At 44.0% G+C, this 25,672-nt stretch overlaps 2 protein-coding genes and 1 long non-coding RNA gene across 4 annotated transcripts in view; 1 reads left to right on the top strand and 2 right to left on the bottom strand.

The window, feature by feature from the left end:
- Positions 1–1,727: 1,727 nt before the first annotated feature.
- LOC115085895 (oocyte zinc finger protein XlCOF6-like) lies at positions 1,728–14,544 on the bottom strand. The gene is made up of 3 exons (XM_029592429.1): positions 14,221–14,544; positions 13,005–13,131; positions 1,728–6,506 (listed from the first exon to the last, which is right to left on the bottom strand). Exons 1-3 carry the CDS (start codon positions 14,242–14,244, stop codon positions 4,051–4,053), a joined length of 2,607 nt encoding a protein of 868 aa, XP_029448289.1. The 5' UTR covers positions 14,245–14,544; the 3' UTR covers positions 1,728–4,050.
- A 108-nt stretch (positions 14,545–14,652) lies between these two features.
- LOC115085944 overlaps positions 14,653–25,672 on the top strand; it is a 35,280-nt gene continuing 24,260 nt past the window's right edge. Inside the window, exon 1 of the long non-coding RNA XR_003855000.1 lies at positions 14,653–14,747. This is a non-coding gene — a long non-coding RNA (uncharacterized LOC115085944). The remainder of the gene's footprint in view (positions 14,748–25,672) is intronic.
- Positions 19,712–25,672, bottom strand: part of LOC115085899 (zinc finger protein 271-like) — a 195,015-nt gene continuing 189,054 nt past the window's right edge. For both annotated transcript variants that reach the window (XM_029592434.1, XM_029592432.1), the window contains exon 4: positions 19,712–24,455. In XM_029592434.1, coding sequence (XP_029448294.1) covers positions 21,880–24,455 — 2,576 coding nt within the window. In that variant the 3' untranslated portion in view covers positions 19,712–21,879. The remainder of the gene's footprint in view (positions 24,456–25,672) is intronic.

The following is a 25,672-nucleotide window of genomic DNA, read 5'->3' as shown; positions in this document are numbered from 1 at the left end:
TACCACCCGTAACAGGGATAGTCGTATGTCTAACCACAGCTGTGACAGCCGAGTCCACCGACGGTGTCTTTAGTAGTTCCAAGGAGTCCTTGGGCAAGGGATATAGCTTTTCCATAGCCCGAGTGACCCTCAGGGAAACTCTGGCAGTTCCCACTCCTTTGAAACAATCTGTAAAACCTTGTGATGGAATGGAAAAGTCTGAGGGGGGGCCCGAAGCCCTGCCATAGCGATATCCCCCGTAGAAGTATCAGCGTCCTGGGGGGGCGCCGTTAGCTCAAGCTCCTGCAGGACATGGAGAATAAGGGAGCTTAACTCCTCCTTGCCGAATAAACGCAGCACCTGGGGGTCATCCCCTTCCACGGGCATCTGGTCGTCCGTCGCCAGCAAATCTGAAGGCTCCTGGGGAGCCAGAACCGGTTCCGCAACCCCTGTGCCCTCAGCCCCCCCCCCCGCGGGCGGGGAACACTGGCTCCGGAGGACCCTACGCCCAGCGGTATCCCCTGGGGCAAGGCAGGTTTAGGGACCTTGGGGGGAGAAGGGACCGCTGCCTCCCAACCAGCTTCAGTCTGCAAAAAAGCTTTGTGCATTAAAGCACAAAATCGGAGAAAAAAGGCACCGACCTTTTTAAATTCTTCCTAATGGATCCCGAGGGAGGAGGGGCTGGAGGGCTCCCCAAATCGGCCGGGGACTGTGGATTTCGCTCGCTAGGGGAGGGGGGAGGGGAGGTTTCCTCCTCAGATGCCTCCGAGTCTGTCTGCCGCGTGGCCAAGATGGCCGCCGCACTCCTCCCCGAGGGAGGAGGGGCCGGAGAACGGCTGCTAGAAGCGCTGCGATGCCGCGGCGAAGAAGGCAGCAAGGCATCGCTGCGGGCAGCGCTCGGCCCCCGGGAGGGTCCCTCGTCCCCGGGGCAACATCGGGGACAGAGGCCCTACCGGGAGAGTCGCGCCCCCGTTCCTGCACAGGCCACACAGGCCGAAGATCGCGGCATCGCGGTAAGAAAATGGAGCCCCGATGAAAAAAGGCGCCAAAAAACGAGGTGAGTAAACCCCTCACCGGCTCAGCGCGCTGGGTGACTGAGCCACCCCCTCTGGGGTCCGTAGAGGCTCTGGCAGGCCGGGGTGAAAAAGAAAAAACCCACTGCCTGTTTCCAACAGGACTGAAATGGCTCAATTACTTTAAAAAGGGAACAGTTGTTTTTTTTTTTTTTTTCTTTTTGGACACCCCCTTCAGGGTTGGGACCCCTGGAATTGGGGGGAGGGTGACCGGCCCACCGGTAAGCTCTCCCCCAGCCTCAAGGACCGTCTAACCCGGGAACCTTCACAGGGCAGTGCCCTATGTGCCTGCCCCACTCTGAGCTCAAACCCGCGCTGCGCTCACACAAAACACCAACACGAACATACAGTGCAGAGAGAAGAAGAAACCAAATGATCTTGTCCCTCTATTATTGTTTTTCTTATTATTATTATTTTTTTTTTTTCCCAGTACGAACAAACTGACCAGGCCAGGACCGCAGGTTATGCCTCTCAATCTGCTGGAGTCAGAGAAAATACTGAAGGATCGCAGGTGGCACACCAGTATATCTAGGGGGTGTCTTCAGTTTTCTCTCTGACTCCATCTGCTGGAGGGGAGGCATAACCCAGCTGTCTGGACTGATCCTGGTACGTACAGGGAACTTAACTTAGCACTTCTTTCTCTCTCACACAGAGTTAAAACACCTCAGTGCCAAGTGAAATTAGCAATAGGTTTATTATAAGCTTACAGGAATAATTAGACAATAGGAGTTGCTACAAATAACACTAAGTGGTTAATTGCAATAATAGACAAAAGAGAATAATCACAATAATTAATACAGTTGTATATGAAGCAAAGCATATTCCTTACAATGTTTAATTAGGGCCCAAGGAATCAGCTAGCTCTGCCGCTTCTGGAAGTTTGTTGCTTGAAGAGATCTGACCTCTGACAGTTCTGACCATTTTTATGTAGTTCGGCGATGTACCCAAAATAGCTGTGGCTAAGAAGTGGGCCAGACATCCTCAGCCTAATCACAACTTTCAGATTTTACAAGGTTAGTGACTTTGATCCCCTCTCTCAACCCACGCATGACTTTCAGATTTCACAAGGTTCATGACCTTTTTTTTATTATTTCTGTAAATAGTAGCAAAGGGATCTCCTGATAAGGGTCAGTGTAATGCCCCTTACCTCCTCAGTGGTGCCTTCTGGAGGCAGGATCCTCCGACATGGCTTCTGGCCCCATGCTGCATCCAGTGGCTCCGACTAGGAGGCAGGCTGCAATCTCTAAGCCTTTATAGGCCCTGCATCCGGAATTTCCTCTGGCCTGGCTGATGACATCATTACTGCCTTGTGCTCTCTGCACTTAAGCCAGTGCTTTAGCAAAAGGTCCTTTCATGGATTCCTCTGCCTAGGGGTTTTGTCATTCCTGATTCTGACTCCTGTTCCTGCTTATCTGCCTGCATGCTTGCCATGTCCTGCCTTGCCTGCCCTGTTTTTCCTCCGCCTTGGACTGACTTCTCGTTGTTGGCCTGGCCTTCAATGTTGCTTCGCTTGCTGCATTATCTTAACCTCAGCTTATTTCCTCGTCCCTGCTTGAACTCTGCCAGCCCTGACCTTAGCCTGTTTCGTCTCTGCTTGATCGCCATCTGCCCTGTTTTTAGCCTGCTTTCCATTTCTGGCTGGATGCTGGCTATCCTGACTGTAGCTGGCAACACACCAGCTGCTGCCTGCCTGGACCTAGTCCGTACGCACACGCATTAGGTTGTGCCAATCCAACAGTGGACCAAGGGCTCATCATTCAGTAACATGACAGTCAGTGACCTATTTATTATTGCTCCAAATATTAGCAAATATGACTGCAAGGTCAGGGTCATTCCTCTGTATTTTCTGGGTGTGGCTCTGAGCTCATCAATAGTCAGACTCGGGCTAAATCCCATTACAAGATATGACAGAAGAACATTTTTGGGTGGGCTCTCTTTGCATACCCTCTAGTAATCCTTTTTTTTTTTTTTTTGTTAGCTTCGGTGGTCTGTCTACTGCTGCATGGGTCCATTAACAGGTTCACCATGACCTACAGGTGCACCAAGGTCATTATCTTCTCTTGAAGATTCAGCACTATTGCTGAATCTATTAGCCCTGGTGATTAGGTTAAAGGTGGGCACCTTTTTATCCTAGGCAATGGGCAGCCAGTATGAATTTTTCTTTTTGCTTCCTTCCATACTTAAATAGTCACCTAGCCGAGATTTAGTCTAGATATTGCACAATAGGGTCGCTGCGTGAAGGGCTTAGCAAAACTGGGCAAGAAAGATTTACTCCATCTAATTATTATTCTCACCCCTAGAATCCTGTGTGGATTCTCTGATGGCTTATGAGGGTATTCTTAAGACTGAACTGTTTCCAGTTTAAGTACTTCTAAATGATTTTGTTCCTGTGTGAATCATCTGGTTGTATGTGAGACCTGCCTTACTATGGAAACATTTTCCACTATCAGTACATGCAAATAGTTTCACTCCAGCGTGGATTCATTGATGGTGCGCAAGTAGGTTCTTATAAGTGAAGTTTTTACTATATTAGTACATACAAAACGTTTGAATTCTGTGTGGATTCTCTGGTGTAATGTAAATTGCTACTTCTAACCATAGCAGTTGCCACATTCAGTACATATAAATGATTTTAATCCTGTGTGGATTATCTGATGGCACCTGAGAGTGATATAAAAATGGAAACCTTTTCTAAATTCATTGCATCTAAATGGATTCACTCGTGTGAACTCTCTGGTGGCATTTTCTAGTGAAGCTTATATTATACCCAGAACATGTAAATAGTTTCACTCTTGTGTTGATTCTTTGGTGATCTCCAAATTGTTACTTATGATAGAAGATTTTTGCAACAATCTATACATATAAATGGTGTCATTCTTATGTAGATTCTTTGATGGTTTGTGAGGGTATTCGTCTTATTAAATTTTTTTCAATGTTTTGTACACCTAAACGGTTTCACTCCTTTGTGAATTATTTGAAGGCATACAAGTTGTTTTTTTCAGAATGACGTTTTTACCACACTCATTACAGTAAATGGTTTCAATTTTATGTGGATTCTCTGATGGATTTTGAGCTCTGACTTCAAAACAAAACTCTTGCCACATTCAGTACATATAAATGATTTCACTCTTGTGTGGATTATCTGGTGGCTTGTGAGGTTGCTTTTAAAATGAAAATCTTTCCCACATTCATTGCATCTAAATAGTTTCCGTCCTGTGTGATTTCTGTGGTGGTATGTGAGAGATGCCTTTCTACTGAAGCTTTTACCACACTCAGAACAAGTAAATGGTTTCACTCCTGAATGAATTCTTTGGTGATACTCAAGTTGTTTGTTCTGGTAAAAGCTCTTACCACAGTCTGTACATGTAAATGGTTTAACCACTGTGTGAATTCTCTGATGGCTTGTGAGCTGTGACTTCACACCAAAACTCTTGCCACATTCCATACATGTAAATGGTTTCACTCCTGAATGTATTCTTTGGTGGCTTGTCAGTGCGTTCTTGTGATTGAAACTTTTTCCACACTCAGAACATGTAAATGGTTTCACACCTGTGTGAATTCGTTGGTGGTATGTAAGAGATGTTTTTCTACTGAAGCTTTTACTGCACTCAATACAGGAAAATGGTTTCACACCAGTATGGATCTTTTGGTGGCATGCAAGTTGTTTTTTCTGAGTGAAGTTTTTTCCACATTCATTGCAAGTAAATGGTTTTAATCCTGTGTGGGTTCTCTGGTGGACTGTGAGCTGCCACTTCAAGCTGTAGCTCTTACCACATTCAACACATTTGAATGGTTTCAGTCCTGTGTGGATTATTTCATGGCTTCTGAGAGTGCTTTTAAAATAGAAATCTTTTCCACATGCATTGCATCTAAATGGTTTCACTCCTGTGTGAAGTATCTGGTGGTATGTGAGAGATGCCTTTCTAACAAAACTTTTGCTACACTCAGAACATGTAAATGGTTTCAGTCCTGTGTGGATTCTTTGGTGATATGCAAGTTGTTTCTTCTGATAGAAGTTCTTGCCACAATCTGTACATGTGAATGGTTTCACTCCTGTGTGGATTCTCAGGTGTATTGTAAGTTGTGACTTTAAACTGAAGGTCTTGCCACATTCAGCACATGCAAATGGTTTCACTCCTGCATGTATTCTCTGGTGGCTTGTCAATTTGTTCTTCTGATTGAAACTTTTTCCACACTCAGTGCATGCAAAAGGTTTCACTCCAGTATGGATTGCCTGGTGGCTTGTGAGCTTTGACTTCCACCCAAAGCTTTTACCACATTCAGTACATGTAAAAGGTTTCATTCCTGTGTGAATTCTCTGGTGGCTTGTGAGATTGTTCTTCCAACTAAAACTTTTACCACACTCGTTACATGTGAATGGTTTCACTCCAGTGTGGAGTCTCTGGTGGCTTGTAAGGTGTGCCTTCTGATTGAAGACTTTACCACACTCAATACACAGAAATGGTTTCATTCCTGTATGGATTTTCTGGTGGCTTGAGAGATATCTTTTCTTCTTGAAGTCTTTACCACACTCAGTACATGTGAATTGTTTCACTTCTTTCTGAATTTCTTGGCTTATGAGGCATGTGTTCTCTTTGAATCCTTTTCCGCTCTTAGTAAATTTAAATTCTCTCTCTCCATTGTGGATTTTCTGGTGTTGTGAGATATCTGCATTTTCATTAAGGCATTTTTCTGATTCAGTTGAAGAGAATGGACTCTCATCTGTACAGGTTTTTTTGCGTTTCGGAAAGGCTCTCCTCTGACCATTTTTATCACATTTAGAACTTGAAACTGGTCTCTCTCCTAGGTGGAAAATTGGGTGTCTTGTGAAGTTAGCTTTCTTACTGAAGCTTTTGTCAAAATTAATACATGATAATGTCCTCACATGAGTGTGGTTTTTCTCGAATTTTCTGAGACTTGCTTCATTAGGAGTGCTTTTACCATATTCTGCAATTGTACACAATCTCTCTCCTTTGTTGATTTTCTGTTCTTGCAATTGTTCTCTCTTCCTACAGAAAATTTCCCCACAATCAGAACATGTTAACGGTTTCTCTTCTGTGTCTGTGTTCTGTTGTCCCCGAAGGTCTCCTTTCTGTCCGAAGGTTTTCCCACAGTCTCTACATGTAGATGGTCTCTCTTCAGCGTGAGATCTCTGCTCTGATTTCACGGTTACATGATCCCTGAGGAATATCACACACACATCACATAAACATCTTTGTTCTGTTCTCTTCTCTGTATGTGTGATATTACTGGCACTTTGTTCACCCAGAGTGGAATCTCCTGTTGGATTTCTTTGCTTCTGCGAGATGCAATGCTTCTTACACTTCTTTCCCCAGTCAGAACATGAGGATTTATCCTCTTCATCTCTTTTCAATAACAGCTTGTTCTCTTCTGGATTCTCACTGAGATCCCAGTGAGGTGTCCCTGTTTTAATGTTTCCGGGATCATCTTTTTCTAGGTATAAAATAAAATAAACTAAACATTGGATCTTATTGTAGGAAGAGGACAGTTTGAGGAGTTCAGCAATATGATAGCATTTTTTTTTCTTCTGTTCCCACTATTCTGTTTAAGGACCTTCGTTTTCAGTTTTTATTTTATTTTCCCTGGGAATTTCAATGTTATAACAAAAAATAAATCAAAGTCATTTTTCCACATTTTTTTTTTTTTTATGACACATTGAAATTCCCAAGGGAAAATAAAATAAAAACTGAAAACGAAGGTCCCTAACATTTTTTTAAAAGTGTCCTGCCATAACTTTGCCCTGTAACATAGTATCAGGTCCTGTTGTATCTGAAAGAAAAATATTTGTGCATCCTGTACCTGTCTCTGGTGATTGTGGAGGGTAATTTGCAAAACCATTTATTTGGGTAAACAGCAACTGAAGGAGGTAAAAGTTGACCATCTGAAAACTGCTCTCACTCATTGCAGCTAAAATTGTTGCACAACGCCCAAACATTTAACCACCTTTAAAAGACAGTATATTCCTGGAGACGTGGTTAGGTCGGGGCAGAGGGTACTTGTACAGATTGCCTGGCCAGCTCAACTTCACTCCCAATGTAATAAGGTGAGCGCACAGTTTTACTCACAGTTGTGTGCACAAACTATTCTTCTGATCCAGCAAGGAGTTCTGCACACAAATACCGCATGGATTTATGCTTGTTTTGGGATCACGTAAAATGTGAGTTATGTTTTGGTGTTTTCGGTGCATAAATCCTAACTACGGGTCCTAGCACCAGAACCCCTGCTTCTGCCCATACACTGACACAAGTGCTGGAAACTTGACGCCACTTCTGTTCCAGAGCTAAGAAAATCTGAGTTAAGGCAGCGCCCCCTCCCCCAAGTGGGAGGATAATGTACAATTAACCCTGATGTAGCGGCTGATTCATTTGTAGTCTTGTTGCTGGTCATTCACAAACATAAATCATCTAGTTATCAATTTAAAAACATTAAAGTGAATTTTAAAAGGTGTATGTGTGTGCATTAAATAGCAAGTAGCACTTATTCATGCTAGTGCTCTTTTATAAATCTTGCACATACATGTGCAAGTACTGGTGTGCAAATCACTTTGTTTGTATAAAATAGGGGCAGATTAGGAGCCAATCAGGGGCGTTCCGGGGCGGGCCAACATTTATGCGCACAAGTCGCGAATGCAGCGCTTGCCGGGCTGCTACCTGTGCATATTTACTTCTGCTATTTATCAGGTGCAAGTCAGCAAAAACTCTTTCTAGCCAAATACTGACTGCGTAAGGGGTCTGGGTAAGCTGGGGGAAGTGCAGGATGAAGAACCAAGGGGGGGGGGGGGGGGGGTGGCTTGATGGACTAGAGACAGACTGGGCAAACTGGTGGACTAACTGGTAAAACTGAGAATTTCCTTCATGTGCGGACTTTGGGGTAGATTTTAAAACAGCGCGCCTTCGCGTACTTTTGTAGGCGCATCAGGCGCAAACAAAAGTACGCTGGATTTTAGTAGATACGCGCGTAGCCGCACGTATCTGCTAAAATCCTGGATCGGTGCGCGCAAGGCTGCCGATTTTGTGTAGCCGGCGCGCGCCGAGCTGCACAGCCTACCTCTGTTCCCTCCGAGGCCGCTCCGAAATCGGAGCGGCCTCGGAGGGAATTCGCTTTCGCCCTCCACTCACCTTCCCCTCCCTTCCTCTATCTAACCCACCCCCACGGCCCTGTCTAAACCCCCCCCCTAGCTTTGTCGGGGGATTTACGCCTCCTGGAGGGAGAAGTAAATCCCCGCGCGCCAGCGGGCCGCTGGCGCGCCTAGACGCAACCCGGGGGCGGTTCCGGAGGGTGTGGCCACGCCCCCGGGCCCGCCCCCGAAACGCCACGCAGATCGGCCCCGCCCCCGACGCCCCCCCCCTCGAAAAACCCCGGGACTTACGCGAGTCCCGGGGCTCTGCGCGCGCCGGCAGGCCTATGTAAAATAGGCACGCCGGCGCGCAAGGCCCTGCTCGCGTAAATCTGGGCGGATTTACGTGAGTAGGGCTCTTAAAATCCGCCCCTTTATAAAGCAGAGTTGCTTCTCTGTAACAAGTGTTCTCCGAGGATAGCAAGGCTGCCACACGGATGACAACGTCAGACTGAGCCCATCACGGAACTTTGATCGCAAAGAATCTAGAGCTTTCAGCAAGCTCTACTGAGCATGTGCAGCGGTAGTTCTATCCCTGCCCCCTAGGCAGAGTCCGTCAGTATATGGAGAAAGCAACTCCCAAGGGAGGCCAAAGGGTATTTTGAGGACTGACATCCTGCTGACCTCAGAAAAATGCTTGTTACAGGTAAGCAACTGAGCTTTCTCCGAGGACAAGCAGGATGGCACATTGATGAAACCCAAGGAGATACTGCTGAAAACAGGAAAATTGAGAAAATCCTTTAGTGCGGAAGCTCCACCATTTCCGTCCCGTCCCCCCCCCGTCCTATTTTTCGTGAGGCAACTGACCCTATAAGGGCTCTAGGAGGGAAAAGAGTTGGATTTCTCACCTCAAAGAGACAGAAACCCCAATACACAGCAAGGCATTCGAAGGCAGGGGCATAATGTGAGCACGAGGCGAGAAACCCATTGAGCAGCGAAAAAAAAACAATTCAGTCAGAGCTTCTGAACAGTGAACTCTGACTAGACCCAGTAGTGAAGGATCCCTTCGGTACAGGCAAAAGTACAAATGACCAAATACAAGAGAAAAAAGCTCTCAGATAAAGACCCACAAAGTGTTTTTTTTTTGGGGGGGGGGGGGGGGTGTCACAAGACAACCGAAAATCAGCTGGGACTAGAGAACCCAGCCCAAAGGAAACTGCGGTTCATTATCAAGCGAGAAACAAGGCAGATTGGGCTCGCAGAGCGACGCCCAAAGCATATCCAAAAGGAACTGCAAGCATGGAAACCAAAGGTTCACCTGGGGAAGAAGGGGCAGGAAGCATCAGGGTCTGCAGCAGACCCCACCCGCCGACCTGCCCAACCTCATCTTGAGAACTATGTGCAGTTCTGGTCACATCTCAGAATTAGAGAAGGTACAGAGAAGGACGTCCAAAATAATAAAGGGGGGTGGAACGATTCCCCTAGGAGGAAAGGCTAAAGAGGTTAGGACTTTTCAGTCTGGAGAAGAGACGGCTGAGGGGGGATATGATAGAGGTCTATAAAATAACGAGTGGAATGGAACAAGTAAATGTTAATCACTTGTTTACTCTTTTGAAAAGTACAAATCCCAGGGGACACACAATGAACTTACTAAAAGATACTTTTAAAATAAGAGAAAATATCGTTTTACTCAATGCATAATGAAGCTCTGGAATTCATTGCTAGAGGATGCGGTGAGGGTCAGAGCACCACAAAGAGCGTCATGAAGACCCCCAAGCACCATGAGAGGCGCAAAGCGGCCACCCACGGTTCCAAATGAGGGGCAAAGGGCACCAATAAAAGTGGCATGAAGACGCCGAGCACCAAGAGAGGGGCAGATGGTACCAACAACAGTGCATGAAAATTCCCAGACCGGATGCGAGGGCATTCTGCCTGGGCCACCTGTGGCTGGGTGGGTCCCCTTCACTCGTCACCACCGTGCGCTTGGTCAGAAGATGACGTTCTCTGATAGAAGGAATACCTTTTTTCGGTCAGGGTTATAGGAATAACAGCTATTCCCTGCTAGGACTTTCAAATCATCAGGATGGGCTGAGCACAATGAGACACCTAAAAAGGAGCAAAGGATACCCCTAATAGCGGCATGAACACAAGGCACCTAGTGATCAACAAAACAGGAGCAACAGTTGCATGAACACCCTGGGGCTTTGCACGCAGGGTATGGAAAATATTACAGTGAAATCAGAAACCTCAAGAGGCAGAGTGTATGACAAATTGAGAGTGGCATCAAAACCCAAAAAAAGTAGTGTGTGAAGTATAGCAAGCAGAAGACTGGCATCAAACCCTTTCCTTTCAAGAAAGGCAGAGTTTTCCCATCAGCTGTGGCACTAGTTGTTAATGATGTAGACTTACGATCAAAGCCCCTAGTTTTCTGTAGAATGAGATAGCAAATTCTGTGGCAGATTTTTCAAAGTTCTACAGCAATTCTGTAGCAAATTTGCATAAAGATTCATAAAGGGGCACTTAGAAAAGATAAGTCCATCGCGGAAAGATTAAATGATTTCTTTGCTTCGGTGTTTACTGAAGAGGATGTTGGGGAGGTACCCGTCATGGAGAAGGTTTTCACAGGTAATGATTCAGATGGACGGAACCAAATCATGGTGAACCTAGAAGATGTGGTAGGCCTGATTGACAAACTGAAGAGTAGTAAATCACCTGGACCGGATGGTATACACCCCAGGGTTCTGAAGGAACTAAAAAATGAAATTTCAGACCTATTAGTAAAAATTTGTAACTTATCATTAAAATCATCCATTGTACCTGAAGACTGGAGGATAGCAAATGTAACCCCAATATTTAAAAAGGGCTCCAGGGGCGATCCGGGAAACTACAGACCGGTTAGCCTGACTTCAGTGCCAGGAAAAATAGCGGAAAGTGTTCTAAACATCAAAATCACAGAACATATAGAAAGACATGGTTTAATGGAACAAAGTCAGCAGGGCTTTACCCATGGATCTGTGGCCTCATCATCTATGGGCCATGCCAGATAGCATGTGATTGATATTTGTGCTGGCGTACCCTTTGTGGGAAAGATAATTTGCTCTGCTGCCAATGCTTTTCAATAGGAAACCAGTATTCTTCTTGGTTCGCTAATAAAACAGGTGTCCCATGAGTTCCTTCAAGTTCCCCCAAATAAATCCACCCGTCTAACCTCCACGAAAGAAAGAGCATTCTCCACAGTTGGCCCCATCATCTGGAACAATCTGCCAACTGACCTAAGACTGGAACCCTGCCTGATTACATTCAGAAAGAAACTCAAGACTTGGCTTTTCGTCCAAGCCTTCCCTGAAGCCTAACAGTGCAACAGTTTTCTTTCATATAGCCCAATAGACTATATGTCAGACCCAACCATTGTATATTCTTTCGTGTTCATTCTCCAGTTTTTTCTGTCCTTAATTTCCTGGCTACTCTAGCCCCCAAGTTCATTCTCCCTGTTATTTGTACCTGCGCCTCGGCCTTCCTGTTATATGGTTTTGTTAAGTTAACCCCTAAGTTTGATGTAAACCGGCCTGATATGAAGCTTGTCATGAAGTTCGGTATAGAAAAATGTTAAATAAATAAAATAAATAAATGAGGCTCTGCCTTTTCTGCACTATTATTTAATATCTTATTTCACTCCAATTTGCAAACTTCCATCGAGCCTTGTGTGATGGTTACAGAACATACGCCGATAACGTTCAATTTTATGTCAAAATTAGCGCAACCTGGTCAGAAACGGTTTGTGGCACTGGTATTTGTTTATTGGCCCTCAAACAATGGCTTCAATATAATAAACTCTCTTTGTATGTGGCCACAACCGAGCTCTTGATGGTCACGACGTTCCAACAGTGGCACTCTACCTTCTAAGATTGCTTTCCATAACATCAGTTTTTCAATTTGCCCTCATGTCGCACTACAGACAAGGTCGCCTTGTCTGTAGTGCGAGTTGCTTTCCGAGTGCCTTGTCGTTACCTTGCCTGTTTAGCCTCATTGTTGCCTTGTCTACCTTGCCTCACCCTCTCTGTTATCTTGCCCTGTCTGCCTTGCCTATGTCTTAGTCCCTTGTGCCTTGTCTTGTCCGTCCATCCGTCTCTGCCTGATTTCTGGTTCTGACCTCTGCAACAGATACTCACTACTCTTTTTAACTGCCTCCTGCCCTGACCCTAGCTTGGACCCGGATACTGCTTGTTCACTGCCTGTCCCAACCTTGGTTTGAACCCGGATATTGTTTGCTCGCTGCTAGCCCTGACCTCTGCCCGAGACTCAACTTTGTCGGACCGCTCCTCTTAGGACTCTCGTCAAAGCCCTGCCAGCCCCTGGAACCCAAAGGCTCAACCTGTGTAGAATGGGGCTGGCACAGGTGAAGCCCTAGCTCCAGTCCTAGCAGGGGTGAGTCCACCAACCGTCAGTGGGGGCCTAGGAGGTTCACCTGCTAGGCTGCATCCATCACACCACAGCCCAAAGGCTCACACCCAACCACTATCCTTACCATACAGAATATTTCCTTAGATTTCTCCTGATTTTACTCTCTTTCGCCCTCCTCCTGTAGCCTCTCATTCAAGAGCTTCCTTTCTATTGAAAGAGACCTGCCTTCTGTGAATTTAATCCTTGGAGGAATTTAAATATCTCTATCATGTCTCCCCTTTCCCTCCAGGGTATATTGTTTATAACTTTAAGTCTGTACCCACTTGTTTTATGATGAAGACCAGTGACCACTTTAGTAGCTGTCCTTTGGACTGATTCTATCCAGTTTATCAAATCACAACAGGAGACTTTCACACTCAGAGCTTTTAAATGATAGCCCAGTTCTACTGATACAAATGTAAAATCACTCCTACCCAGTGAGCATAGGATTTCATAATTCTCCTTCATCACATCCCTATAAAGCTCCTTTTGCCATTCTTCTAAATTCTCCCACTCCTCCTGGGAGAAATAGATGGCGATGTCCTCAAAGGTTACTGGGAGCTGAAACACAAACCAGAAAACATGCAGTATTTTCTGCATCATGTCCATCAAGATATCTCACAGCACAAGGGCTCACACACAGTCCCAGAGCAGGATTATAAGAATTTGAAACTAGTGACACACAGATCCTTGAATATAAAATCTCACTTTCTGGGACTCCTGATCTCTCTCCATATACTCATAAGGATGCCAAAATGCCTCTTCTGCACCCCAGTTCTGCTCAGCAGGGGTGATGTAATAAGGTGCACTTAGGAGAAGTAGAGCACATAGGTTTACATGCAATTGAACTCACATTTTCTGTGCAAAAGTTACTCCTGATGCAGCATCGAAATCTGCACACATAAAATGTGTGTGTAGAACTACTAGTAGTGCCGTTTTTTTTTGGAACCCTCAGGCAAATCAAGGCATTAGTCATTACCCCTAAAGCAGAGAGGTGCACTGTTGCAACTCATGATTTCTTAGCTGTGGAAACTTAATTCCTAGGCAGAGTAAAGTTTCCAGCATTAGTGTTCTTCAGGGATGCAGGCTGCAGAGCAGATATAGAAGCAGCGTCATTACAAAGTGCCATTCTTCTTCCCTATCTTCTTTCTATTTTCCCCTCTTTTCTTGTTTTTGAATCCAATCCTGCTGCCTCACACACATCGGCCCCACTGTTTACTCTCTGCCAGTGTGCTGGGTCTCATTCCACTCTTCCCTCTGCTATCTCTTGATTTATGTGAACAAACAAACATAAATCATGTTTTATGTTCACAAAAATTATTTGTGCTTCTTTGTATGCACAAATCATGAGTCGAGAAACTCCACTGCTCCCACCTTACGTTAAAACGTGTGCGCAGCTATTTACATAAGCTAACCACACATTTTAACTATTTTTCATACCTGATGCATTACAACACTATTTGCTTACAGCATCTGAGATTGTGTATATTTGTGTAGGCATTAAGAAACAGTGCACTGAATTTCTGCACAGTCTTAACATATGGTTTAATATATCTGCCCCAAACTCAGGGCTGACTCTGCAGTGTCCCAGGTTAGAAAGCTGCAGCAGTGTTTGTACAGCGAGGGCAGGAAGTTGGGGACATCTCCTACCTGAGCAGAAGCTCCCGCGGGCATTTTCCTCTCTGCTTCTGCTGCTTTCAGGATTAGAAAAGAATTGGAGGCTCTTTCTCTGGCTGGGGAAGAGATTTGTTTGCCTCTTGCAGTGTGGCTCCAGAGTTGGACAGGAGAGGGGGAAAAGGGCAGGAGATGAGATTTGGGGCTGAACGTTTTTGGTTTCCAGCTGTTAATCTGCGCATTAAAGGATGGAGGAAGAAAAGACTTTTCGTGGCTCCCCCGCCCTCGACTGCCTCCAGCACAGCATAGCTCTTCCCTCCGCTGGGCGCAGACTGATGACAACACATACCGACAGAGCGTCACGCTGCAGGCACAGACTGATGACATCACACAGGGGGCGGAGCTCTAGGCTGTGCACAGACTGGTGAAAGCGCTGTGCTTGTTATGTTGGAAAGCATCTTGAGGAACCGCGGGAGCAGGGGCCGCACTGTACTGCAGGGAATAAACGGAGAAGAGCTTTATTGCAGGGGACAGGAGGTGACCCAGCAGCAGGCTTCTTAAAGGTGCAGTAGCCTGCATCAAATCCCCCCCCCCCCCTTCAGCAGAATAGCCTATGAGAAAAGGGAAAGGGATTGTTAGCAGTTATCCTTTGGTGGAGCGCAGACTTTGCTGCTGGCTGATGGTTCCATCCCCTTTATCATTTTGGTCGCCCTTCTCTGTACCTTCTCCATCGCAATTATATCTTTTTTGAGATGCGGCGACCAGAATTGTACACAGTATTCAAGGTGCGGTCTCACCATGGAGCGATACAGAGGCATTATGATATTTTCCGTTTTATTCATCATTCCCTTTCTAATAATTCCCAACATTCTGTTTGCTTTTTTGACTGCCGCAGCACACTGAACAGACGATTTCAATGTGTTATCCAGTATGACGCCTAGATCTCTTTCCTGGGTGGTAGCTCCTAATATGGAACCCAACATTGTGTAATTATAGCATGGGTTATTTTTCCCTATATACAACACCTTGCACTTGTCCACATTAAATTTCATCTGCCATTTGGATGCCCAATTTTCCAGCCTCACAAGGTCCTCCTACAATTTATCACAATCCGCTTGTGATTTAACTACTCTGAATAATTTTGATCATCTGCAACTTTGATTACCTCACTCATCGTATTCCTTTCCAGATCATTTATAAATATATTGAAAAGCATAGGTCCCAGTACAAATCCCTGAGGCACTCCACTGCCCACTCCCTTCCACTGAGAAAATTGTCCATTTAATCCTACTCTCTGTTTCCTGTCTTTTAACCAGGTTGAAATCCACGAAAGGACATTGCCACCTATCCCATGGCTTTTTACTTTTCCTAGAAGCCTCTCATGATGAACTTTGTCAAATGCCTTCTGAAAATCCAAATACACTACATCTAGCAGTTCACCTTTATCTACATGTTTATTAACCTCTTCAAAAAAGTGAAGCAGATTTGTGAGGCAACACGTGCCTTGGGTAAAGTCATGCTGACTTTGTTCCATTAAACCATGTCTTTCTATATGTTCTGTGATTTTGATATTTAGAACACTTTCCACTATTTTTCCTGGCACTGAAGTCAGGCTAACCGGTCTGTAGTTTCCCGGATCGCCCCTGGACCCCTTTTTAAATATTGGGGTTACATTAACCACCCTCCAGTCTTCAGGTACAATGGATGATTTTAATGATAGGTTACAAATTTTTACTAATAGATCTGAAATTTCATTTTTTAGTTCCTTCAGAACTCTGGGGTGTATACCATCCCGTCCATTTGATTTTCTACTCTTCAGGCCTATCATATCTTCTAGAGTTACCATGATTTGGTTCAGTCCATCTGAATCATTACTTAAGAAAACCTTCTCCGGAACAGGTATCTCCCTAACATCCTCTTCAGTAAACACCACAACAAAGAAATCTTTTAATCTTTCTACAATAGCCTTATCTTCTCTAAGTGCCCCTTTAATCCCTCAATCATCTAATGGTCCAACTGACTCCCTTGCAGGCTTTCTGCTTTGGATATAGTTTTTAAAGTTTTACTGTGATTTTTTGCCTCTAGGCCAACTTCTTTTCAAATTCTCTCTGAGCCTGTCTTATCAATGTCTTACATTTAACTTGCCAACCCCTATGCTTTATCCTATTTTCTACTGTTGGATCCTTCTTCCAATTTTTCACCTCACTTTTTTTTTTGTGTTTAAAGATTTTTATTGACTCAGACAATTAGCCTCAGAGGTACATAATAACCAGATCTCGTAGTTAGTTTACTAATAAGGAAGTAGATAACATGGTTAAGAACTACTTTTCTACAGTGTAAAAGAAAGAATAAAACAAGTGTGCTGGACCTAGGATTATAAGAGGCAAAGATTTGATGTACCTGAGTGGAACAAATGATTTAAGTGCCATGGATATGAAAGTTCTTAAGTGACATGTGCTGATAAGAACATAAGATACGCCATACTGGGTCAGACCAAACATTAAATAGATCCCATCCTACTAATGCCGGCAACAAGCAGTGGCTATTCCCTATTGATTAATAGCAGTTTATTGACTTCTCCTCCAGGAACTAATCCAAACCTTTTTTAAACTCAGTTGCACTAGTTGCCTTAACCACATCCTCTGGAAACGAATGCCAGAGCTTAATTGCGCGTTGAGTGAAAAAGAATTTTCTTCAGTTTTAAATGTGCTACTTGCTAACTTCATGGAGCACCCCCTAGTCCTTTTATTATCCAAAAGAGTAAATAACCAATTTACCCGTTCAAGTCCTTTCATGATTTTGCAGACCTCTATCATATCCCCCCTCAGCCGTCTCTTCTCCAAGCTGAACAGCCCTAACCTCTTCAGCCTTTCCTCATAGGGGAGTAGTTCCATGCCCTTTATCATTTTGATCATCCTTCTCTGTACTTTCTCCAGTGCAAACATATCAGAGAAGTGTGTTAAACAGGAGGGAAGCTTTATATGAATGTTATCCCACTTATTGTATATCAAAATAGAGCCAAGGTTTGGTTTTGTATGTAGTTGTATGCAAGCTGCAGAGAGGAGTTCTGGAGGGCGGTGCTGGGATTGGTGTGCATACTTTTCTATTGTAATCACCGTGCACGAACGTTTCCCCACACACATTACACCGTAAGGAGCAGCTGTAGCTGTCATCTTGGCAGAGTGTGCGCAGACTGCTGAATATTTTCAAAGTCTGCGTGTTCACTATAGCGTTGTACAAGCAGACATTACTGCCACCTAGGCCAGCACACAGTTTTTGGTTTATACACTTTTTCAAACTCCTGAGATATTTATGTAGGACTTGTTTACCAGACTGGGGTCAACTTTTAGTAGTGCTGAAAATTAGCACAATTTTTTTTTTTTACCCCTCTCTTATAATAACGGGCTCCAAGTGGCGCACTGCTGTATGGAGTCTCTGTTGGCTTGCGAGATGCACCTTCCCCCCCCCCATTCATAAATCATTTCCCTCTCAGGAGGGAGTGTATAAGAAACTCCTTCAGAACACCTTAAAAGACCAGCCACACTTGTCTGGCCCGGTTCTCCTTAGGAGCTCACCCAGCAAGGGATTCTGGGTCAGGAAGGTTCCCGTCACCTGGGGATAAGAGAGCAGGGCCCAGAGGAAGAAGGAAGCCTGGAGAAAGAGAACTGCACTGAACTGTAAGTTGCATCGTCACATTTGTTTGCTGAACTGCATAGAACAGCAAAGTTGCTTTGGCTGTTACTTTCTACGAATAAAGAGATTTATAAAAGATTTTTTCCCAGAGTCCAGCCTGAAGTCTGTTCTCTGGCTACCTTCTGACCACTCGGTACCACATATGATGGCAGCAGTTGGACCCCCTGTTCTAAGTGGGGAGCACAAACACAGAAGAGACATTTTTTTTTCTTTTCCTGGGGCCGGCTGCAGGGACAGCCTGGGACTTTGGCATATCAGGCCAGGGGGGGGGGGGGGGGGGGGCTAGCCCCCACCTGAAGCAGCTAGTAAAAGGGCCAGACAGGCCAGAAAGATTTTTTTTTTCCCTGTTTCTCTCCAGTTTCCCTGGAGACTCACCAGATTGTGGCTCGTGCACGTGGAGGAGCAGAGGACATGGGGCGGCTTGTACATGGTCCTGGCAGAGGACCAGCAGCAGCAGGCTTTAGAAATGTGTTCAAAGTGTACATGGATAGTTCACCCGGCAGCAAGGGGTGCTGGTGCAGATCGCTGTAGCCACGCAAGCTCCCACAACCCAGAGAAATCCACTCCCTCCCATTCGGTTTAAGAAGAAGACAAGGGAGGACCCGGAGTTTTCCTGAAAAACTTTGTAAGGATCGCCCGCGTGACAGGCTGTCCCGGAAGCCAGTTGGAACATGTACCTTGGCAAACTTGCTCATGGGCAAATGCCAAGCGGCCTATCCGGATGGAAGGACCACCTATTTGATAGTCAAGATCATCCTAGAAAGGGCTGCGTATACCTCAGAAACCTATTGGTAACAATGGTGCAACCTACACCCTGGGGAAAGCCCTCGAAATCTATTTCATCGACTGAACGTTGGAAGTGGCTGCAGCCAGAGGCAAAGCCTAGCCTTGAGGTGGCCAGGCTTTTGGAACAGTTCCTAGATGGGCTCACTCTGGAAGTGGCAGACACCTTTCCACCAGGCACAATTAATGCCCAACATGGTACGGAGGCTAGAAAGATGGCCCGCACAGCTGCCATGTCTCCAAATGAATTAGTATTTTGCTAACCGTAGCAGGCATGAACCTCACGCAGAACCCAGGCGTATGGCAGATGATTTTATTGTTTTGGATAGGTTGCTGGCTTTTATGAATACACGATTCACCCAAAGTGGTTCACAATACATTAGAACAGCAGTAGATGAGCAAAGGTCATTTGCAGCTTTACTATGATGTGTGTGCATCAATTTAAATAGCAGCAATCACATTTTATTTCACAATTTAAAGGGGCACCTTAGTGTTTCTTACACAAAACTTAGTCCTAACTAAAACTCTACAACATAGAGGAGAATACTTATATCTTACTCAAACAAATAACTACAGTAGCTGTATTACTCGTTTCCGGCAACACACAAAGCTTTTGAGGCAGAACGCCAGGTAGTGTCATTTAAAGTCTGTGGGGTACATTTTGAAAAACAGCGCCCGCGCGTATCTTATAAAATCCGGGGTCGGCGCGCACAAGGGGGTGCACATTTGTGCAACCTGCGCGCGCTGCCTGTTCCCTCCGCCTCCCCTCACCTTCCCCTACCTAACCCACCCCCTCCCCCGGCCCTATCTAACCCCCCCTACCATTGTCGGCAGATTTACACCTGCCAGAGGCAGGTGTAAATCTGCGCGCGCCAGCAGGCTGCTGGCGCGCCATCACCTGACCCGGGGGCTGGTTCGGAGGCCTCAACCACGCCCCCGGGCCAGCATCACACCCCCAACACGCCTCCCACCCCGCCATGAAATTCACACCGCCCACCCGCCCCGCACCTTTGGAAAGCCCCGGGACGCGCGTAAGTCCCGGGGCTTGTGCGTGCCGCTGAGCCTATGCAAAATAGGCTCGACACGCGCAGGGGCCTTTTAAGAGGGTTACGCGCATAACTTATGCGCGTAACCCTTTTAAAATCCGGCCCTGTGTGTTTCAGGTTTGGTAACAGAAGCCTGACTGAAGAGCCAAGCCTTTAAACTGCTTTCCCAACTGGGTGTAGTTTTGTATTTCTCGGAGCTCTTCTGGGAGGGAGTTCCGGAGGGCAGGTGCTGCCCCTCAGAAGGATCTCTTTCGGGTGTCTGTTCTTTCAACGATGGGATTGCCAGAGAGGCTCCAAAGCGAGATCTTAGTCTCTCCAATTTACTGCTAATTTGCTCTTTCTGCCAAGCAGGGACTCCCCTCTGGAGCTTCCAGGCCCCATATCAAGGTGGGCCTGGAGGTTCCTTTACCTCAGGCTGCTGGTGCCCTGGTCATCGGGGAAACTATTTCTGTATCCTTCCGCCACATTCTTCTCTTGGTCTCTTGCATCTTTTGACACTTGAAGATCTTTTTCTCTCTACATTGTATTGAACAGTCACTTGGAACTGACACTTCTATCATCAGCAAAGCTTTTCTTGGGCTCCTCTCTTTTACAACAATATCCATCAAGCTTTTTACCAGTTGGAATAGGAATGTCCCAGGCGACCACAGCTTCTTCATACTCTAGAACTCTTTCTGGGTCATGATCTCAATGCTTATCTGGTACAGTAATGTTATATTGTTTGCACGGTTTCCAGTGCATGAGCCATGCCACCTTATTATGCCCTTCTGACATCAGCACATGACACAATCTCTTCTGGTGCTCCCTCACTGTTCAGTCGTCTGACACTTCTCTTCTAATTTTCTCTTTTGGTCTCCATTTCTCATTCTATATCATCCCTTAATTGTTTTAAAATGTTACCGCTTTGTAATTTTTTTGTCAATTTCTTTTAGTAGAATCTTAAATTGTGGTCAATTTCTTTTTGCAGTTTTTCCTTGAATGTTTACTTCTCCCTTTTCCAGGTTTTGGCGCGCTCTCTTTGTGAGCCCTCTTCATTTAAATATAAGGTCTGTGCCATTAAAAAAGGCAGTAAATTATCTCCCCTTTTATCTTCAGGGGTCCATGTTACTGTCTCTCTTCCTCTAAAGTTTTTCATTAACTGCTGTGGTATGTCTCCTGCTGCTCTGGGTCCATCTCTCCAAATGAGTTTAGGTGCACATACATGGACAGAAGTGAATGTCACAAACGCTAGGGTACACCCAAGCATGATCTGAGTCTCTCAAATTCACTGCTAATACCCTTCCTAATTCTTGCATTGTGCCAAAGGGAGCTTCCTTCTGGAGCTCAAAGTCTGCAATCGCTCTTTTTAATCAGGCCAGAGAAGCTCAACATATCACATTTTGAATTTCTACTGTCAATTCCCCCATCACCTGTTCTCTCTCCTCTGTGCCTGCTGCCTGACTTGCTTTACATTCCTCCTCATTCACTGGTATCTCTTGCTGGCTGCCTCATCTAATTGCTCTGGCTGTTTTGGCTTCTTTTCCCCAGTGCTTTTTGATTGCTCCAGCACCTCTCCTCTACAACTTCTCTCAAAAATCTCCTCTTTTAGCCTCTTTTTCTGTAGTGACTTAATTGCTCTAAAATATCATTGCATACTTTTTTGCTGATAAAGATTTTAAATTAGGATCTGTTGATTTTTGCACTTTTCCTTGCATATTATTCCTCTTTCTTACAGTTTTGGGCATGCTCTCTTTCTAAACCATCTTGATTTAAATATTGGGTCTCTGGCATATAAATATCAACCATTATCTCCTTTTTGTCTTCTGGAAACCACATAACTGTATCTCTTCCTCATAGTTTGGTTTTGTTTTTTTTTAATTAAATTTGGTATTCGGTTAACTGCTACAGTGGGTCCATGAACAGGGTGACCAAGGCCTATAGTTGTACCAGGATTCTTACATTCAGCTGAAGAATCTGCACTATCACTAGCATCATCATTAGCCCTAGTGCTGAAGCTAAAGGTGGGCACCTTTATATCCTTTGAGTTGTTCGGCCAGCATGAATTTTTCTTTCCCATCATACTTTAACAGTGATGTTCATTTTGCTGAGATTTTGTCCAAATGTTATATATATGTGAAGGTAATCAGCAAGATTTAGTGAGAAAAAATTAACTCCATTTAATTTTTCTCTCACTTCAGACCTCTATCTGTCCTAAATGGATTCTTTGGTGGCTTGTGAGAGAGGTCTTCTGATTGAAACCTTCACCACACTCAGAACATATAAATGGTTTCACTCCCGTGTGGACTGCCTGGTGGGCCGTGAGCTGGATTTTCCAACTGAAGCTCAAACCACAGTCAGCACATGTAAATGGTTTCACTCCTGTATGTATTCTTTGGTGGTTTGTGAGTGTGCTCTTATTATTGAACTCTTTTCCACATTCTGTACATCTATATGGTTTTACTCCTGTATGAATTCTCTGGTGGTATGTGAGAGAAGCCTTTCTACTGAAACTTTTACTGCACTCAGTACATGAAAATGGTTTCAATCCAGTATGGATTCTTTGGTGGCATACAAGTAGTTTCTTCTGATTAAAACTTTTGCCACACTCAGTACATGTAAATGGTTTCAATCCTGTGTGTATTCTTTGGTGGTTTGTGAGCTGCCATTTCAAACCAAAGTTCTTGCCACAGTCAGCACATACAAATGGTCTCACTCCCGTGTGGCTTATCTGGTGGCTTGTGAGGGTGCTCTTAAGATGGAAATCTTTTCCACATTCATTACATCTAAATGGTTTTACTCCTGTGTGAATTCTCTGGTGGTATGTAAGAGATGCCTGTCGACTGAAGCTTTTACCACACTCAGGACACGTAAATGGTTTTACTCCTGTGTGAACCCTCTGGTGGATTTTAAGCTGCGACTTGGAACCAAAGTTCTTGCCACATTCAGTACATGTAAATGGTTTCACACCTGTGTGAGTTCTCTGGTGGCTTATGAGGGTGCTCTTAAAATGGAAGTCTTTTCCACAGTCATTGCATCTAAATGGTTTCACACCTGTGTGAATTCTTAGGTGGTATGTGAGAGAAGCCTTTCTACTGAAGCTTTTACCACACTCAGGACATGAAAATGGTTTCACACCAGTATGGATTCTTTGGTGGCATACAAGTTGTTTCTTCCGACTGAAATTTTTGCCACACTCAGTACATGTAAATGGTTTCAATCCTGTATGGATTCTCTGGTGGTTTTTGAGTTCTGACTTCAAACCAAAGCTCTTTCCGCATTCAGCACATGTAAATGGTTTCACACCTGTGTGGATTCTCTGGTGGTTTACCAAGCTGTTCTTCAGATTGAAACCTTTATCACATTCAGTACATATAAATGGTTTCATGCCTGTGTGTATTATTTGGTGACTTATGAGTTGCGATTTCCAACCAAAGGTCTTACTACACTCGGTACAATTAAAGGGTTTCACTCCCGTGTGGATTCTTTGGTGACTTATAAGGTTGTTCTTACGATTGTAATCTTTTCCACATTCTGTACATCTAAATAGTTTCACTCCTGTATGAATCCGCTGGTGATATGTGAGAGATGCTTTACTACTGAAGTTTTTACTGCACTCAGTACAAATAAATGGTTTCACTCCTGTGTGGATCCTTTGGTGGCTCGTAAGGCTGGTCTTCCAACTGAAGCTCTTGCCACATTCACTACATGTAAAAGGTTTCTCTCCCGTGTGGATTCTTTGGTGGCTTTTGAGATGTGCCATCTGACTGAAGACTTTTCCACACTCTGTACATAGAAATGGTGTTGCTCCTGTGTGAATTCTCTGGTGATTTGTAAGGGTACTCTTATTATTGAAATCTTTTCCACATTCAGTACATCTAAATGGTTTAATTCCTGTGTGGATTTTCTGGTGTGTTGTGAGGTACTTTTTCTTCTTGAAGCCTTTACCACATTCAGTACATATAAACTGTCTCTCTCCATTTTGAATTTTCTGCTGTTGTGAGATGTCTGTATTCTTGCTGAAGTATTTTTCAGATTTTGTAAAAAAGTACGATCTCTCACCAGTATGTATTGCCTGGTATTTTGTGAAGACTTCCCTCTGACTGAAGTTTGTATTACATTTACTACTTGAAACTGGTCTCTTTCCTCGGTGGAATTTTGGGTGTCTTTTGAAGTTTGCTTTCTGATTGAAGCTTTTCGTATGAATATGGCTTTTCTGGTATTTTGTGAGGGTTGCTATATTAACCATGCTTTTCCTATATTCTGTACTTGTACACAGTCTCTCTCCTATGTTGATTTTCTGGTATTGCAATAGTTCTCTGTTACTACTGAAACCTTCCCCTTCGACAGAACATGTTAAGGGTTTCTCTTCTGTGTCTGCTTTCTGTTGTCCCTTTAGTTCTGTTTTCTCACACTCTGTACTTGTAGATGGTCTCTCTTCAGCGTGAGAACTCTGCTCTGATTTCAGCGTTACAAGATCCCTAAGTAATATCACACACACATCACATAAACATCTTTGTTCTCTTCTCTGGTTTCTCTGCTCCTCTCCTGTGTGGGGGATATTTCTGGCACTTTGCTCACACAAAGCCGAGTCTCCTGTTGAATTTCTTGGCTTCCTTTCTGAGATGTAATGATTCCCGCACTCTCTTCTCCGCTCAGAACAGGAAGACGTTTTCTCGTCACCTTGTTCCAGAAACATCAGGTTCTCTTCTGGAGTCTCACTGAGTTCCCAGTGATGTGGCGCTCTATTAGTGGTTTTGGGATCATCGTTTTCTAGACACATAAAAAGTGAACATTGGGCATTATTGCAGGAAAAAGAACAGTTTTAAAGAGTTCAACAATAGAATGGCATTTGTTTTTTCTTCTTCTGTGTCTGCTATTCTCTGAAAGAAGCAGCACTGCAAAATGTTTACCAAGCATCCTGTAACAGTGTCATGGTTATTTATTTATTTACTTACTGGTTTTATATACCGTCGTTCAGTGTTCTATCACAACAGTTTACATGATCATAAAATGATAAAACAAATAGTTAAATACAATACTAACATAAGTAACAAATAAAAATAGTAAAAGCAATAATACAATAAAAGTAATAAAAACTAAAATTAAGCATAAAATAAAATACAATAATGATATACCTTCAACAATGAAAATTGCTTCCCAAAATGCTTTCTTTAAAAAAGCCTTATAAAGTGCTTCTAGATCATTATTCTGTCTCCTGAAATGCCTTCATGAAAACCCATGTTTTTAGATCTTTCTTAAAGGTTTTTAGATTATTTTGCAAACACAATTCTACTGGTAAGATATTCCATAACTTGGGTCCTGCTACTGAAATAGCCCTGGATCTTACCTCACTTAAATGAGCTATAAGAATTTATGGAACGGTCAGTAAACCTTTATTTAAGGACCTTAAATTGCATTGGAGGTGTGTGAAAATGAATTGCTACATTTAGCCACTTTGTTTGCTCTCCATTTATTACTTTATGTAACATACAAAGTACTTTATACTCGATGCGATATTTAATGGGTAACCAATGTAGAGATATTAAAATGGGAGTTATGTGATCGAACTTTCTTGCTCCTGTTGAAATTCTGGTGGCTGCATTTTGAAAATTTGTAAAGGTCGCAATGTGTTGTTAGGAAGCCCAAGCAGTAAGGAGTTGCAATAGTTGATATTTGAGAATATTAACAATTGAAGTCAGTTCGAAAATCATACTGGGTTCGAAAGGGTTTCAAGTGACTAAGTGTTAAAAGTTTGTGGTAGCCGTCTCTAATTTTTGTGTTAACATGTTTTTTTAAGTTTAAGTCACAGTCAATAAGTATACCCAAGTCTCGTGCATAAGCAGACAATGCAATTTCAGTTTCCGGATCTTGAATTTTTAGAACAGGATAATTAGTGCACGTTAATTTCAGATTCAATAATATGATTTCAGTTTTTTTAATTTGGAAAACCAGTTTCATGTGTGTTAGGAGTTGTTTAATAATGGAAA

Source organism: Rhinatrema bivittatum, chromosome 2 (genome assembly GCF_901001135.1).
Source record: "Rhinatrema bivittatum chromosome 2, aRhiBiv1.1, whole genome shotgun sequence".
Taxonomy (NCBI): Eukaryota; Metazoa; Chordata; class Amphibia; order Gymnophiona; family Rhinatrematidae; genus Rhinatrema; species Rhinatrema bivittatum.
The sequence above is the reverse complement of the archived record's forward strand: the minus strand, read 5'-3'. Positions and strand labels throughout refer to the sequence as shown.